The sequence below is a fragment of the Vulpes lagopus genome, chromosome 1, assembly GCF_018345385.1.
Source record: "Vulpes lagopus strain Blue_001 chromosome 1, ASM1834538v1, whole genome shotgun sequence".
In the NCBI taxonomy this organism is placed as follows: Eukaryota; Metazoa; Chordata; class Mammalia; order Carnivora; family Canidae; genus Vulpes; species Vulpes lagopus.
In genome coordinates this window covers 35,338,005-35,355,724 of record NC_054824.1, presented here as the reverse complement: position 1 = coordinate 35,355,724, position 17,720 = coordinate 35,338,005, and the positions used below count along the sequence as shown (strand labels likewise).

The window sequence follows — 17,720 nt, the reverse complement described above, 5'->3', positions numbered from 1 at the left end:
TAAATGTACTTTCATTAAAGAAAAATTCAAACAACCCCTGAAAATAGTTATGTTTGATTCCAGGGTTTTCCATAAGCATCTTTCATGTAGTCCTGGGGAGCATTTTCATTGTAAGCAAAACTGGTCTTTGGGGTTTGATGTTTCATAGTCCCATTGTGCTTGTACTCATGTCCTCGACATCAAAGATAATTGCATGACATGATCTACGGCTGAATGTTCTTGCTAAACTCTTGAATCCTCAAACCTGCAAATCCAGAGAGTCCTTAATTTTATTTACTAAAGTAACTCTGGTGGTTATAGTAATAGGATAGAGGGAGATTTCTGGATAATGCAGGTATATTAAATCCCTATTTTGGACACAACCATTGCCTGCTACAGTTATGGGTAGGTTTGCAGTGCCATGCAGTGGCAGTCTGAAAGATATCTAAGGGCAAATCCAAGGGTATAGTTATAGTTGTCTGCATACAATGTTGGCCCATTCTGTCAAGCTTTATGTAGAAAGGAGTAGCAGTAGTGATATCTTTTGAAGCTCACTGAAAGATTTGTTACTATAAGCTATTAGGTCTTAGAGCTTGTGTCTGTGTTAGTACAATATAGTCATAGTTGACATATATATATTTAAATCAGATGAGTTTTTCTTTTTAAAAGATTATTTATTTATTTATTTATTTATTTGAGAGAGAGAGATTGAGAGAGAGAGAGAGAGAGAGGCAGAGACACAAGCAGAGGGAGAAGCGGGCTCCATGAAGGGAGCCTGCCCTGGCTCAATCCCGAGTCTCAAGGATCACACCCTGGGCTGCAGGTGGCGCTAAACTGCTGCGCCACGGGGCTGCCCTGATCAATATATTTGATCCAATTTTCTGTGACTCATGATGATGGGAAGACCATCATCCCTCTGCAGTGTAGAGTCTGTAGAGTCTCTGTGCTGTAGAGTCATCTAGATTGGCTATAAACAGTGGGACTATCCACATATGTATTTATATGTATTTCTAACATACAAAATTTTGCCAAAGTCCTAATAGAGGGAGTATACAAAATGTTATTCGTTGGCCTAGCATGGACTTTGACCAATCAGAAGAGATGTAAACATGGAGGACTGTATTGGTGCACACAGACTAAATATAAATACAGAGTGTTTTGGAATTAGGTATACTTGTTTGTTTCTGCTAGTTTTATGCTATATGCTTAAGAAATAGTTTTTATGGATATCATATTTATAGAGCTCTCATATCAAACATTACAGCTTTTGTGATTTAAATAATTTTCCTTTTTTTCACTTTAGAGAAACTTTGTTTATAGTAAGATCTCTTTTCTTTCTATCATAACTTTTGGTATTTTTTGTTTCACTTTGCTGTAAGAAAAGAACACAACCAAGAGGAATAGTTATTAAAGTGCTGGCTATGGTATTGGTTACAAGTCAATAGGACACTTTGTGCAGGACACTGTTTCAGATGCTATTTCTTCATCCTTTGCTACTGGGTGTGATTCTGCCACTATAATGGCAATCTAGACCATCACTCAGAAGTTATAATTTGGGAAGCTGGGACACTGAGTTCTTTCACTGGCTTTTATTTTTAAGTCATTTGAAAGTGGCAGATTTATGGGCTACTAAGGTGAGAATATTTTCTGTTTTGTCTTTCTAGAAATGTTTGAAATAACAGGCCTGCCTGCTTTCCTTCCTTCCTTCCTTCCTTCCTTCCTTCCTTCCTTCCTTCCTTCCTTCGCAACTCAGTAATCATAGTTAATGTAAAATGTTTGTCTCTTGCTCCTTAGGAATTCTTTCTAGCAATGTTGGTAGACACAGGAGTGGGTGGAATGATTCTATTTCTTTCTCTTTCTGTCTTGGGTAGCTGTTTCCTGTAATTTTTAATGTTTTTCCATCAAATCTTGGTACATTCTGTTGGATTTTTTTCTTGGATGGATGGCCTCTGCTTTACTTTTTTTTTTTTTTGAAATGGAGGAGTATCATCCTATAGTTAAATCAGAAAAGTGAATATCTCTGTGTCATGTGAACAAAGTTAATACTCTAGTACTAAGATTTTCCTCAGTTACATTATTTCTTCTGGTAACAATTTTTAAAAATTTCTAAAGAGTGGTTCAGTAGAAGTATTAATTAACAAAATATATGAGGACTTTGCTCAGGTCTGTGGTGGTGGGTAGAGAGATATAAAACAGTTCCTGCTCTTGAGGAGTTTAAATTCTTACAGGAAAATAGCATAAAGCAGTGTTAAATAAAAATCTAAGTGCCAAAAAGTACAAAGTTCAAAGCAGGAAGATATTGCTGCAGGCTCAAACAGGTGTGAAGACGTAATGGGATCCAGGTGGGACTCCACTAGGAGCTTCAAGGAGAGTAGGCTTTGGATAGGTAACATGGAAAAGCAGGTTCTTCTGGGCAAGATGGAAAGGTTAGGGGTCAGAGTCCAGATGAGTAGGGTTTGGTTGGTGTGCTGTAAGGAATGGCATGGTGGCCACAGTGTATCATGGGTAATGGAGGCAAATTTGGCAAGGTCAGGGGGTGAAAGGCCTCAGTTGATTAGTTTGGCCTCTGCCTCAGTGAAGGTCCTGGCAGGACACAGATGGCTCACTCATTGTGGGGTAATTTGAACAAAGTTTAAAAAAAGGGATTACTGGGGCATCTGGGTGGCTCAGTGGTTGAGCATCTCTCTTTGGCTCAAGGTGTGATCCTGGTGTCCCAAGATCGAGTCCTGCATTAGGCTCCCCATAGGGAGCCTGTTTCTCCCTCTGCCTGTGTCTCTGCCTCTTTCTGTCTCTCATGAATAAATAAATGAAATCTTAAAAAAAGGGGGATACTTATTAAGTTGTGGGAAGGGTAAAAGAGCAACCACAAGGCTGAGTACAGTATTCAGGGGTGGGTAATAGTGGGATCTTCAAACCACCCTTTGTTTAGGAGAGGTGAGAGAATAGGGCACTTACCATGAACCCGAGACAGAGAAGGATCTGTGGGAAGGCTGACTGACAGGAGCTGAGATCAAACTGAAGGATGACAACAGCCCTCAAAGACTTTGCAAGTTGGTTGTGAGGGGAGGTGATAAATTTACTCACCTCATCCTATCCTCTGTCTCTGATCTCGTGCTCCCCACCAGCTGGCCCTATCTGGGAGTCAGGGCAAAGGATATGAGTGGTTTTATCCTTACCACTCAGCCTTCTGCACACAAGAGCATGAGGGGACTAGTGAGCAGAGGATATTCAGAAGGGTAAAAGGAAGATGTGGGAATCTTTTGAAAGTCATTGAACAGGGCTCAATGTAAGAAAAGGAACTTTTCAGACTTATTAATCCAGCAGCAGTTATGCAAGTTAAGGAGGGAAAGAGGTTAGAGGCAGGGAAATCCATTAGGGAGATCATATTTGACATTTTTCACAGGGTAAATTAGTAAGGTCCTGGAAGAGGTTCTTGGCAAAGGGAATAGAAATGAAGGAATAAATGTGAAAAGCATTATAAAGACTTGTCAGTAATTCATAGAGCCAAATTTGTGTCTCTCTTAGTATTATCTTCAGATTTAGATTTCTAAATGCTATAAATGTATATAATTTCTGTTTAGAGTTTGTTTATGTTCTTTAATCATTTTATCTAATGTACTTTTCCTTGCCTTTTTCTCATTTTGATTCTTATTTGATATTCAGTTCTTGTTGAGAGTATAACCCAGTGCTTCGGTAATTTGGTTTGAGAAATACTAATGCTTTACAGAATACCAAATGAGAGTTCAAAATGCATGTTACTTTCTGATTGTATTAGTATTTTCCTGACATAATGAATAGTTTATCATAAATTCTAAAGTCAAACTATTTTAATTGTTCTATATCTTATAAGTGAAAATACACATTAGATACTTAACACATAGAAATGAATCCATTTTATCTGCAAACATAGTGCTAACATCTATCTCAATCGTTAGGGTCTATCCATGATCCCTTTATATACTCATTTATCTTTAGCACAATATATGCATAATTTGTCTGTCAGAATAACCTACACAGATCTCAGTGCTGACATAATATCCTAAAGGCACAATAGCTCAGTCTCACTCCATTATATGATCTTTCAAAAGTCAAGTGCATGCTGCACTCTATTTTGGGTACTTACCTCTCAGGGAAGTGTCTCTGTTTTAGTCTCTGCAGAAAGATAAAAAGTAATTTTACCAGGGTAAAATGTCAGCTGAAGAGGTAAAGTCTATTTTCATCCTCTTTTCCCTTTAACTTCACTTCAATCAGCCTGTACAATGCTATTTTGCAAAAATAAAATTCTTGTAGGCCTTATCAGTTATTTCTAAGCATTTCTTCAACTAATCCTTATGCAGTGGAAACAAATTTGAAAGGGGCAGGGACTGGAGGCCTTGGAGCTATTTGGGCAGTGTTCTAAATGTACAGCATTTAGACTCACCTGCTGAAGAAGATCAAGGTGCTCCTGGGAGTTGCTGAAATTTTTTCCAATGTCGAAAAGGCAGAAAGTCTCCTGCTGGCAGATGCTGACCCAGTCCTGGTATTCCCCTGGGTCAGGGATGCGATCCAGAAAGATCCGATATGCTTCCCACACTACTTCCTGACACACTACAATGCAGCACCATTAGGAACAGAAAATGGTCACATCCTAAGACAATCCCTGTTTCCCAGCCTAAGCATCATTTCAGACCATGGAGAGCTCTTTTATGGCTTATGTGGGCATGCTAATTTACAGCCCACAGAAATTAATTCATTTAACAGATATATATATATATATATATATATATATATATATATATATATATATATATATATATATATTGAATCCCTGTATATGTTATAGAGAAAAATAAAAGAAGGAAGATAAGGAATATGAGAGAGAGAGAGAGAGAGAGATTGAGTGTGTGTGTGTGTGTGTGTGTGCAGTTTAAAATAGGGCAGTTGAGGAAGGCCTCACTATAAAGGTGACTTTTAAGCAGAATGGAGCCTTCTCCATACTCAAGGCTGGAGAATGCTCTGAACATTGAAGGAACAGCAAAGAGGTCAGTGTGACCACAGAAAGGATGAGAGTAAAAGAGGATAAAGACAGAAAGATGAGGGGAACAGGGACTGTGTAGGGCTTTGTGGACCAATAATCTTCATACTGGGGCATAGGTGCCTGGCTATATTTAAAGACTTTCCAAAGGATAAATAGGCACATAGACAATTTAAAGAGAATCAATATCTAGGTCTCATTTTTCCTATCATGCTTTTCTAAAGTCAGCCTGCCTGAGCACACACCTTTCCTTTTCTCCTTTCCCTTTGGCCAGCATCCTTTCCCCATTCATCCTTTTCCTAATCTTACTGTGGCACAGTGCCTTTAGGTTGCCACACAATGGGATGATGTGAAATAGCAGTGTGGAGGTTAAGAAAGCAAGTGAACTCAGTTGAGGGGTAACATGTGTTTTTGCAACAGGGTGCTTTCTGATTTGTTGTTTTCAACATATTAGAAGAAGTCCTAATGGAGTTGACAGGTGACAGCATTAAAAATAATGACAGATCATGAGTGATTATTAGCATATAATGCCAAAGCAACTTAAAGCATAAAGATATTACTATAACAAAACTCCCATCTGTTTCCATTTATTTACATAACAAGTTTTCTCAGTATTTAAGTGAGATGCTTAGGGATAAAATTGATCCTAAATCCTGTCTCATTGTGGCAATATATAATATGAATAATAGGTAATGGTACATGAACTAATATCAGGAATGACACCAAAGCAACTCCATCCATCCAGAGGCTGAAGCTAATGACACTTAAGCTACAGGCCGTTCATTTAAACTGGACTCTTCCAAAGTCTCGTTCCTAATTTTGTATGTATAAACATTAGTACCCACAAAACCGGGGTATCAATATCTGATCTTATATCTGTTAATATAAATTTACTTAAGTTTTTTGTTAAATTTGTATCTATCTGTTTTAATCAGTTATATATTAAAAGTAATTATAAATGCAACTGGACCTAGAAAAAATTTCTTTGTACACATAAAGCCTACAGTAACAGTAAATACATAAAATCTATAAATCAAATTTATATATGTATTTTTGTTACTAAGAAGTATGTAAGAATAACCAATAGCAGACTTTTTTTTAAAATTTTTTTATTATTATTTATTTATGATAGTCACAGAGAGAGAGAGAGGCAGAGACACAGGCAGAGGGAGAAGCAGGCTCCATGCACCGGGAGCCCAACGTGGGATTCGATCCTGGGTCTCCAGGATCGCGCCCTGGGCCAAAGGCAGACACCGAACCGCTGCGCCACCCAGGGATCCCAATAGCAGACTTTCAATCATGAAATAAATTACATCAAGGTAGGGCCGTGAGGGCAGCCCAGGTGTCTCAGTGGTTTAGCGCCACCTTCAGCCCAGAGCGTGATCCTGGAGACCTAGGATCCTTGCCTGGAGCCTGCTTCTCCTTCTGCCTGTGCCTGTGTCTCTGTCTCTGCCTCTCTCTTTCTCTCTCTCCCTCTCTCTGTGTCTTATGAATAAATAAATAATATCTTTTAAAAAAAGATAGGGCTATGAAGTGAGAAGTGGAGTGGAAATGTGGGTGTATGGAGAAAAAGGATCCCTGTGGCATTTCCTACTGTTGAGAAGAGTACGTGAAGATATGTACTTGTGGAGTATTTGATAGTAACTATTGAGTAGCTATGGTAGATTCTACTGGAGACATGTACTTGTGGAGTATTTGATATGTAACTATTGAGTAGCTATGGTAGATTCTACTGGAGACATACAAATGCTCTAATTTTTGTTTTATTTTCAATATCAATATTTACAACTTACCAAAAGTTACATATTACCCAATCATTTATACTTATAATGAAAAACTTTAGATATTAATTGAAAAGCATGCAAAGGGGTACATACCTTAAAAATTAGAGGATTAAGTGAGGAAAAAAGTTAGATGATATCTGCTATAAACAATTATAATATGTTGATTTTTACCTCAGGAGGAATGGGGAGCAATTGGAGGCTTTGGGACAGAAGCTGACATCATCTGAATTTCTAAAGAAACTCTACCTACCTGCTGAGAGAAGGTGCTGGGGGAAGGAGCAGGTGAGAGAAGACCAGTTTGGAGACTTACTCCTATGCTTTATCTTCCTTCATTCCCCATTTTTTATATGTCTGGATTTCTCTTAACTTTGTTTTTAAGAGGCAAAGAGAATTCCAGACCAAAAAAGCTCAGGTTATCTACCTGCAGCCACCTCACCAGAATGCACAAAGCCAGGAGTGGGTGCAGTCTCCTGCACCTCAAATGTGCCATCAAGTTTTCCACACCAAGGAAAGTAACAGGGGTCAGCACACCTGGGGAACGAGTGAATAACCTCACCAGGAGAGCTCACTTTTGTGAATGTTATCTTTCTCCTGCCAGGCAAGGATCAGAGGGTTGTAATGCCTTTCCCAATACCAACACTCATGCAATCTTTTGATCTTCATCTGTACTCAAGGGTCTACATACAACACAAGAAGGAAATGACAGTTGAGTATCTTGAGGTTTGTCCGGATCTTTTTTTTTTTTTTAATTTTTATTTATTTATGATAGTCACAGAGAGAGAGAGGCAGAGACATAGGCAGAGGGAGAAGCAGGCTCCATGCACCGGGAGCCCGACGTGGGATTCGATCCCGGGTCCCCAGGATCGCGCCCTGGGCGGAAGGCAGGCGCTAAACCGCTGCGCCACCCAGGGATCCCCGGTTTGTCCAGATCTTAAGAGTTGTGTGTCCAGCCCAAGCAAACCAGTTGCCCTTGCTATCCTTCTCATCTACCTACTCCACACTCTTTGGGATGTTATTTTGACTTTCTCTCTCCAATGCACTTGCTAATTTAGTTCAAAAAACATTTAAGTGTCAGAGATACAGCATTTGCATCATGTATACAAAATCAACTAGAGTTGCCTTTGAGATCTTAGTGTTGGTGACTTTCACTGATAATATCTGTGTGAAACATCTGAGAGAACATAATGTGATAATTCTTCTAATTACTAGTTCAATGTACCCCACGGCATGTTTCTTTTGGTCTCAGGTTAAGTCTTCCTTTTATTTCAGTCCAATTTAAGGCTTGTTTTTGGTGCCTGCATCTTCTGAGCTCTGCTTCTTTTTCTGCTGCCCTTTCTCCTACTTCAGAGACACAGAACACCCTCATCCCCATTAAAATCTCCTTTTCACAAAGGCTCTGAGAGAACTTTCTCCCTGAAGCACAAATGTCTGAAGCTACTTAAGGAATTATTTCCCAGAAAGGAGAGATCACAGCCAACACCACAGAAATACAAACTATTATAAGAAACCATTATGAAAAATTATCTGCCAATAAGTTGGGCAATCTGGAAGAAATGTATCAATTCCTAGAAGCATATAAACTACCAAAACTAAAACAGGAAGGAATAGAAAACTTGAACAGACCAATAACTAGCAAAGGAGTTGAATCAGTAATCAAAAATCTCCCAACAAAAGGCCAGGGCCAGATGGCTTCCCAGGGGAATTCTACCAAACATTTAAGGAAGAATTAATACTTATTCTTTTCAAACTGTTCCAAAAAAATAGAAATGGAAGGAATACTTCCAAACTCACTCTATGAGGCCAGCATTATTATGTTGATTGCAAAACCAGACAGAGACCACACTAGAAAAGAGAACTATAGGCCAATATCCCAGATTAAGATGGATAAAAATATTCTCAACAAAATACTAGCAAATCACACCCAACAGTACATTAAAAGAATCTTTCACCACGAGCAAGTGGGATTTATTTCTGGGTTGCAAAGGTGCTTCAATATTGGAAAATCAATTAAGTGATACACCATGTTAATAAAAGAAAAGATAAGAACCATATGATCCTTTCAATAGATGCAGAAAAAGCATTTGACAAAGTAAGCATCTATTCTTGATAAAAACCCTTAACTAGGGATAGAGGGAACATACCTCAACATCATAAAGGCTTTATACAAAAGACCCACAGCTAATATCAACCTTAATCTGGAAAAACAGAGCTTTTCCTCTATGATCAGGAATAAGACAGAGTTATCTGTTCTTACCATTGTTATTTAATACAGAACTGAAAGGCATGGTGTCAGACAACAACAACAACAACAACAACAACAAATAAAAAGACATCCAAATAGGCAAGGAAAAATACAAATTTTCACTATTTGCAGATGATATGATACTCTATGTAGAAAGCCCAAAAGTCCCTACCAAAAATTGTTAGATACATGAATTCAATAAAGTCCCAGGATACAAAATCAATGTACAGAAATCTCTTGTATATTTCTAATGCAGCAGCAGAAAGAGAAAGCAAGGAATTGATCTGATATAATTGTACTAAAATCCGTGATATCCAGAAATAAACCTAGATAAAGAGGTTAAAGATCTGTATTCTGAAAACTATAAAGTGCTAATGAAAGGAATTGAAGATGATACAAAGACATGGAAAAATATTCCATGTTCATGTATTGGGATAGCAAAGATTATTAAAATATCTATACTACCCAAAGCAATTTACACATTTATTGCAATTCCTATCAAAATATCAATGGTATTTTTCATACAGCTAGAACAAACAATCTTAAAATTTGTGTGGACCCACAAGAAACCCCAAATAGTCAAAGCAATCTTGACAAAGAAAAGCAAAGCTGGAAGCATCACAATTCCAGACTTCAAGTTATATTATAAAGCTGTAGTGATCAATACAGTATGGTACTGGCACAAAAACAGACACATAGATCAATGGAACTGAGTAGAAAACTCAGAGATAAACCCACATTATATGATCAACTAACCTCCAACCAAGTAGGAAAGAATACCAGTAGAAAAAAAGACAGTGTCTTCAACAAATGGTGCAGAGATAACTGGACAGCAATGTGCAAAACGATGAAACTGGACCACTTCCTTACACCATACACAAAATTAAATTCAAAATGAATGAAAGACCTAAATGTGAGACAGAAAACCATCAAAATCCTAGAGGAGAACACAAGCAGTAACCTCTTTGACATTAGCTAGAGCAGCTTCTTAGTCACTATGTCTCCTGAGGTAAGGGAAACAGAAGCATAAAAGGAGTTATTGGAACTTCATCAAGATAAAAAGCTTCTGCATAGTAAAGGAAACAATCAATAAAACTAAAAGGCAACCTATAGGATGGGAGAAGATATTTGAAGGGTTAGTATCCAGAATATATAAAGAACTTATAAAACTCAACACACAAGAAATAAATATCCAATTTAAAAAGGGTCAGATGACATGAATAGACATTTTTCCAAAGAAGACAACAGATGACTAGTAGGCACATGAAAAGATGCTCAACATCCCTCATCATCAGGGAAATGCAAATCAAAATTACAATGAGATATTACCTCACACATGTCAGAATGGCTAAAAAGAATAACACGAGAAACAATAGGTGTTGGTGAGGATGGGGAGAAAGGGGAATCCTCTTGCACTATTGGTGGGAATGCAAACTGGTGCAGCCATGCTAGAAGGTAGTATGGAGATTCCTCAGAGAGTTAAAAATAGAACTACCCTAGGATGGATCCACAGTTGCACTACTAAGTATTCACCCAAAGGATACAAAAATACAGAATTGAGGGGGTACATGCACCCTGATGTTTATAACAACATTATCAATAATATCCTAACTATGGAGAGAGCCCAAATATCTATTGACCGATGAATGGATAAAGAAAATGTGATACACACACACACACACACACACACACACAGAGGAATATTACCCAGCCATTAAAAAGAATGAAATCTTGCTATTTGCAATGAAGTGGTTCGAGCTAGAGTATGTTATGCTAAGTGAAATGTCAGTCAGAAAAAGATAAATACCATACGATTTCACTCATACGTAGGAGTTAAGAAATGAAACACATGAACATAGGGAGAAAAAAAAGAGAGGCTAACCATAAAACAAACTCATTAGCTATAAAGAACAAAGGGATGCTGGAGGGAGGTGTGTAGAGGGATGGGTTAAATGGGTGATGGGTATTAAGGAGGGCACTGGTGTTGAGCATTGAGTATTATATGTAAGTGATAAATCACTAAATTCTATTCCTGAAACTAATATTACACCACATGTTAGCTAACTAGAATTTAACTAAAATCTTGAAACTGATAAAAAAGGGACGCCTGGGTGGCTCAGTGGTTTAGTGCCTCTGGCTTCTGCCCAGAGCATGATCCTGCAGTTCTGGCATCAAGTCCCACGGTGGGCTTCTTGCATGGAACCTGCTTCTTTCTCTGCCTGTGTCTCTGCCTCTCCCTCTGTGTCTCTCATGAATAAATAAATAAAATTTAAAAAAAAAGAAACTGACAAAAAGAATTATTTTTCTGGGGCATTGTTGTTTATAGGGATTAAAATGTTTAAAATGAAACAGGGACAAGTAGCTTTTCTTAAGACTTTTTTGAGGGGCAAATTCTTTTGGGGACTGCTCTGATGTCATTTTTCTGGCCTCCTGGAAGCTTAGCACAAAGCAGGAAGCGCAGCATCTTTCCGCAGTTGGGAGAACAGGGAGCACCAGCTCATGCCCCACTAGGAGAGTTCTCCCATCCTTACCAAGAGGACATCAAAAGAACCCTTGAAAGTTAAAGCATCAAAGGATCTCATGGCTGGAAGGAGTCTGAAAACTTCTGAAAGCTGGATTTTTCTATCCTTTTAACTTACCTCTTATTTAACTTCCTGCACCATCCTTCCCTAAATCTACCAGGAAAGATTTCCACAGGGATTCTAGGGACATCCAGAACCTTGCCTCTTCAGTCTTCCCACATTTGCTGGCCAGTGCCTGAAATCTGACCAGAGTCTCAATCTTTCTATTGAATGCTTCACTGTAGGCTCTTTGGTGATGTGGAAAGAACCCTTGGGAACATGCATCAAGGAGGCAAGGCTGGTCCTGGGATAGTTATTCACATTTGTAAGGATTAGGTTAGACCAATGGTATGTAAAAATGGGGGTATTTTTGCCCAAGGTTGGGCACACATTAGATGGAGAGATAACACAATGGAGTAAGAGTCAGAATGCTGTGTTTTAACCATGCTCTGCCACTAATGCTGGCCCTGGCTGATCATGTCACCTCACTTTTTAAACTGTATAATGGAGGTGTTGGCTAGATATTCTAGAACTATAGCGTGTAAATGGATTACCTGGAGTCTTATTAAAATACAGATTCTGGAAATAGATATGGTGGGGGTGAAAGTAGGTCTGCATTTCTAACAATTAGCCAGATGCTGGTGACGATGCTGGTCTTGGATAACACATGGAGAACCAAGAACTAGGATTCCCTCTATCTTAATCTTTCTCTAAGGCATATATTAATGTGAAAGAAAGATCAAGCTTTTGATGAGGTTGGGAGAGAGGTGGAAGGAGAGAGAAGGAGCAAAAGAAGAAGGGGGAAAGGGGGAGGGAGATACAGAGAAGGGTGGGATGTTTGAGAGGAGTTTGCTTGAGTAGGAACACAGGGTTCCCCTGGGAGACTGCCAGAAACAAACTTGCCTGTCTTTCATTTGTGCTTTGGGATAAGCATATTTACGATTCTACTATGAAGTTCAGAACATTTTCATTTGTGCTGCTTTAAGCATTGGAAAAATAAATATATCAATATTCCATTTGATTTGATGAATGCGGAAGCTTTCTCTCCTAAGTTTGAAAGATGTCAAAAGATAATTTTGCAAAAGCAGTAACAAAAACAGCAAGTGTGTTACTCTGTCAAAGGAGCACCACTTTGTATCTAGTCTTATTTCTTGTTTCTTTGTGAACCAATTTGTTAGACTTAAGAAACCCATGCTGATGAATAGTAAAATTTCATATCACCCAGGGGCAGGCATAAAAATAATGGACTGTTGTTGCTGTGGGGAGAAAAACAGTGGTTTGTTTCATCTAGGAAAGCAAGAATGAAAAAGACAAACCTAATCAAGAATAAAAAATAAAATTCAGAGTTAAAAACTTGGTTCAGCAATAGTCTATTTTATAAACACCTGTGATGAATCCTATTTGTGAATGTCATAAAGGGTTAGAAGTTATATGAGAATAGCAGTTATATTCACATTCAATGTGATGCATATGCTATATATTTCACTTCCATTCATGAACAAACAACATGAAATTTACCAGTGTCATTATCTGATCAATGTGTAGGCACATTCAAAATGAATAATTTACACATTATTGTCTTCTCTTTGCATTCCCAGTGGCCTCTTTGACTCCTGTACCCATCAACAAGCATTTAGTCAGAAACTGCCATGCAGAAGTGCTATGCTAGGAACTCAGAATAATAATATAGTGTACTTGATTTTCTATAATTAGAGTTCTCCTTCTGACTGTGATCCAGTACTTGTCATTTTTCTGTGGGTGTGGCTTCTGTCAGAAAGCAAATGTCTCTTCCACATAAAATGAGACATATGAGGAACATAAGGCCTGATATTTTTGAGACTCTCGTCTCCAAAATCTAGCAAAAACTCTCCAGACTTATGCAACCTTTGTACATTTTACAGATGTAAATACTCAAGAACTTCAGAATGTTAGTATCATGAAATGCGTTCTCTATTGTCATAATTTGCAATATATCACAGGCTAGAATTGAACCAGCACATTCTAGTTAATGGGTATCAAATAGAGCAGGTTGACTGTGCTTTTTGGAATGGAAATAAATATCTCATGTGATGAAGATGGGCCTCAGCAAACCCCCTCAACTTTCACATGTAAAATGAATTGAGTTTAGGCTTCAGCTAGATAAGATATTTTGCATTATTTGGAACAAACTGGGAGATTTAATAATATCTACTAAAGATTGTTTTGTGTTTTGTTTTGTTTTGTTTTTTCATTTAAAGAAGCAGCCATAGCTACTTTTTCATCTGCAGTAAGTGAATTACAAAGATAGCCACTGATAACTGTGGTGTGATTTAATTCCATAATGATTTCTGAGAAAGTCACAAGAATCCTGTTAGGCTGTCTTGGGGTAAAAACTGTACTGTAACTCTCCTGGAAATCACAGTAATTGTGTTGTAACTCCTGTTAACATCCCTGCATTATATCTTGGTAAATCATTGTTAATTTGTGACTCTTCTGCACTTGGATGTGCCTCCAGGTTTCCAAACTTCAGAACTTTTTGCTGGATCAGCAATAAACAATTTAAACTTAACAAGAAGGGAAAGAGGATATGGATTGTAATGTTGCTTTTGAAAAATGAAATCTTAAGTCATAAATCAACTTGCTCAGTTTTCTGACATTGTAATCATTCTGTGCTTCTTACTTCATAATAATAATATTAAAATCCAATATTGGGTTTTGGCAAAAATAAAACAAAGAGATAATACCCAGGTACCAGTCCTTCTGGTGACTTGTTAAATGCCTTAATAGTTCTATGTTGCAGAAGACATTATTTTAAATGTAAAAGCAAATATCTACCATAGTTTTGAAAGTTTACTACTCATTACTGTTAGGTTAATTGCCTGATTTTTATAACTCCTGCGACTAAATGAAAGACTCTGAAAGTTTGGGGCTAAAGACATTGTATGGATGAGTGAAAGGGAAAGGATAAAAAGAATGAGAGGCTAAACAGGTTCCATTTCTTTCCTTACCTCTCAATCTATAATAAGCTTGAAGACTGGCTAAAATCTGTTTCATGGATTCCTGTGGACAGACTTTAACCCCAGTTGGGAAAAATGTTGACCTTTTTGTTCGATGCTTGGCCAAATCGAATATTCGTTTCATGGTTGACACTTTATACATTTTTGGAGTACTTTCGGTTGTTTCGATTCTTGGGGCATTGTCTATGTCTTTAGTTTCAGAATGGTATATTTTAATGGAGAGATCTGTAAAAGAAAGATTGATTTCCTGGTGAATATATACATCGATATATGTGAAACATATGATAAATGAATTAACCAGAAGTTATAATTCTCTAGTTTATTTAAGTTCTACTTCGGTGCAACTGCCAAATTTCAGTGACAAGCCATTTTCAGAAATAGGGGAATAGCATAATGAGCTGATCAAGTGTATTTTTTAAATCACCAACATCTCAAATCATCTTGCCTTTAGGAACTGCCAAATATTGAAACCATTTCCCACACATCTCTAAAAATCACTCCCCACTTAGCACTCAAGCCTCCCGAGAGATGGCTCTTTTGATAGACATTATAATTCAAGTGGGGAATGATAGCATATTGTGGTACCCAGAGGTGCACTTTGGATGAGGAAGTGGAGTGCTTTTAAAAACCTAGGGGGGAAAATGCAACAAAACAACCTTCCTGTCTATTAGTGGCAGGCCTAGGATTTCTGTATGGTGGGGCTCAGAGTGTGGCAGTCTGGTTGAAAGTGAGTTGGGTCAAGGACATGTTACTTTCAGTCGACTTTACAGAGCAAGCAGTATATTTTACGTAGGGAGGTGAGAGGAAAGATGAAGGGGAGTATGAAGAGATCAGGTTGGCAGAGGATTTAACTTCCTAAGACATTTCATCCTGCTGGCACTACTGTATTTGTTAGGGTTAGGTCTAGACTTATTAAAGAAGGGCCTCAAACACTAATCTTCTGGCAGAGACAAGGGAATCATGCAGAAATTCAAGCAGGGTAGCCGTGAAGCAACTCAAATTTTGCCACAAAGCATAAAAGTCCCTCCTTCATTACAGGGGGTGTACTGAGTTCTGTGAGAATACATATTCTCTGTCATTTTGAGGAGTCTTAGAGTACTCTGTCAATCTTGGACAGTGATAAATTCTCAGGAATCTCCAGGATGAAAGGGAGCATATGGATTAATTTTCTCACCAAGCCACATACCAAACCAATAAATCATAATCTCTGAGCAGAACGTAGGCATCAGCAACTTTTGAAGGTCTGTAGGTGATTCTAATATGCATGCAGGTTTGGGAAACCACTGTTTTATGGATCTGTAAGGACACTTTCAGGTGAAGAGTCAAGACAACCCATCTCAAAATGGTTTAAACAATAAGGAAGTTTATCACAAAGAAAGGAAAGCTAACAGTAAGGAATGCCTGATGAAAAGAGAGCTCTAACTCTGCCTTTCTGCCATTCTCTCATTCTCTTTGTTCAGTTCCCTCACGGGGTGACTCTATCTATAGGCTGGTTTCCACCAAGTTAACTTGCTTGCCCTTGAACATTTTGAAAAATAACCTTTCCCTAAAGTATGGCTGTCTTATGCCATGTGCCTGGACCAATACCAGTTACCAAGGGATATACCAATGCATCTAGCTTGAATTGAGTGATTAGAGAGCAGGGGACTGGAATTTCTCTGAGTGGCCCGTTCTAACTCTGGAGGTGGTCAATATTCCCTGAGTTAGGCTAGCTGCATGGTAGACTGGAAGGTGTCCACTGAACATTGGCAAGTACAAGAAAGGGATAGAAGCTATCTGTACAGCCATTAGTGTCACTGCAGCTAGTAAAATGGGAATTTTAGCTTAGGAATGTTAATTTTTAATAACCTTTCAAACAATCATAGATTTCAGTATAAGTCACAGAAAAAGTTTTTGTAATTACATCTTAATTGCCACTAAGAATGGAAGAAAAAAATGTTCATCATTTGATAATTCTATGCCCATCCAGTATGGTAAGCACAGACCTTTGGGAAACTGTGCTCCTTATACATCCTGCACCTCCATTCTTCTCACAGTGCCTGTTGCAGTGCTGGTCCTGCTCTCCACTTCGTCACCCCCCACAATATTCCACCTTTTGGTGTTTATCCTGTTCTTATTTTTAAATGTTATGCTCTAGTAGAATTCTCTGAATAACTTGCTTTGGGAATAGTATTTACTCCACCTTGGTTCTGGAAAGAGTGCCCTGTCCTGGAATTGATCCTACTTGGATTCTTCTGGGTCTTAACACTCATATCCAGGCTTGCTCACATAGATCTACTTAATCTGCATCTTTGTACTTCATTCTTTCAGGATAGGAATAGAAGGGGGTGAAAAAGTTACAGATTTGCTATGTGTCCCAGAATCCCATGACCTGTTATCTTTTCCTTACTAGTTCCAATTTTCCCTATTCTCCACATGTCAAGTGCACATAACTGGAGGTGAATTAGGTTGAAGTACGACTTGGTTTGCTTGGGATATCCTGGTTTATTGCAGCTATCCCTTCATTCTCAAATGTTTCCTGTTTGGAAAATGAATTATATGGTCACTGAACTTTTAATATCTTCTTGCTGAGGGACACCCATGGCAAATATTCTACAAATGGTTCTCTGCCTCATCCAGGAAGTACTTTGTTCCGTTTTTGAAATCTCTGCTTAAGTAATTTTTTCTTTGAGCAGAAAATTATCTTCTAGTAGCTTCCAATATTCGTCCTATTTCTGCCCTCTAGAAGGGCAAAGATCAAGTTGACATTTCCTCATATTTCCTCTATATTAGGCATTTCTCTACTTTAGGTTAACCATCTTCCATCTTTCTCTGGTGTCCTTTTTCACATGAGTATCAGACACCTCAGCCTCTGTTCCTCTAAGTTACATAGAGACAACCACAGGGGAATGTGGATACCATCACTTGGGCATGGAACAGAATCTTTTGCCTGGGTCTTGACTTCAAGTCATCACTAGAAAAGAGGTAGGTAAAGTCTCTGAGAATAGGGACTAAGCGTCCGAAAGTATTTATAGAACAAGCCACACCTAAAAAGTCTGTCTTTCTCAAGGATTTCAAATAAAATAAACCCCAAATTTAAAGAATTGAAAATGGAATGTTGCAGATTTCAATGAGGTAAAAAGAGCTGATATTTATTGTAGCTAA

The 17,720-nt window shown here is 38.2% G+C and overlaps 1 protein-coding gene across 1 annotated transcript in view; it reads right to left on the bottom strand.

Annotated features, from left to right (window-relative positions):
- The window catches only part of IMPG1 (interphotoreceptor matrix proteoglycan 1), a 134,574-nt gene that overhangs the window by 95,890 nt on the left and 20,964 nt on the right, over window positions 1-17,720 (bottom strand). The window contains exons 2-4 of the mRNA XM_041747463.1: window positions 14,568-14,801; window positions 4,400-4,566; window positions 4,103-4,131 (exon numbers count right to left, since the gene is read on the bottom strand). Coding sequence (XP_041603397.1) covers window positions 4,103-4,131; window positions 4,400-4,566; window positions 14,568-14,801 — 430 coding nt within the window. The remainder of the gene's footprint in view (window positions 1-4,102; window positions 4,132-4,399; window positions 4,567-14,567; window positions 14,802-17,720) is intronic.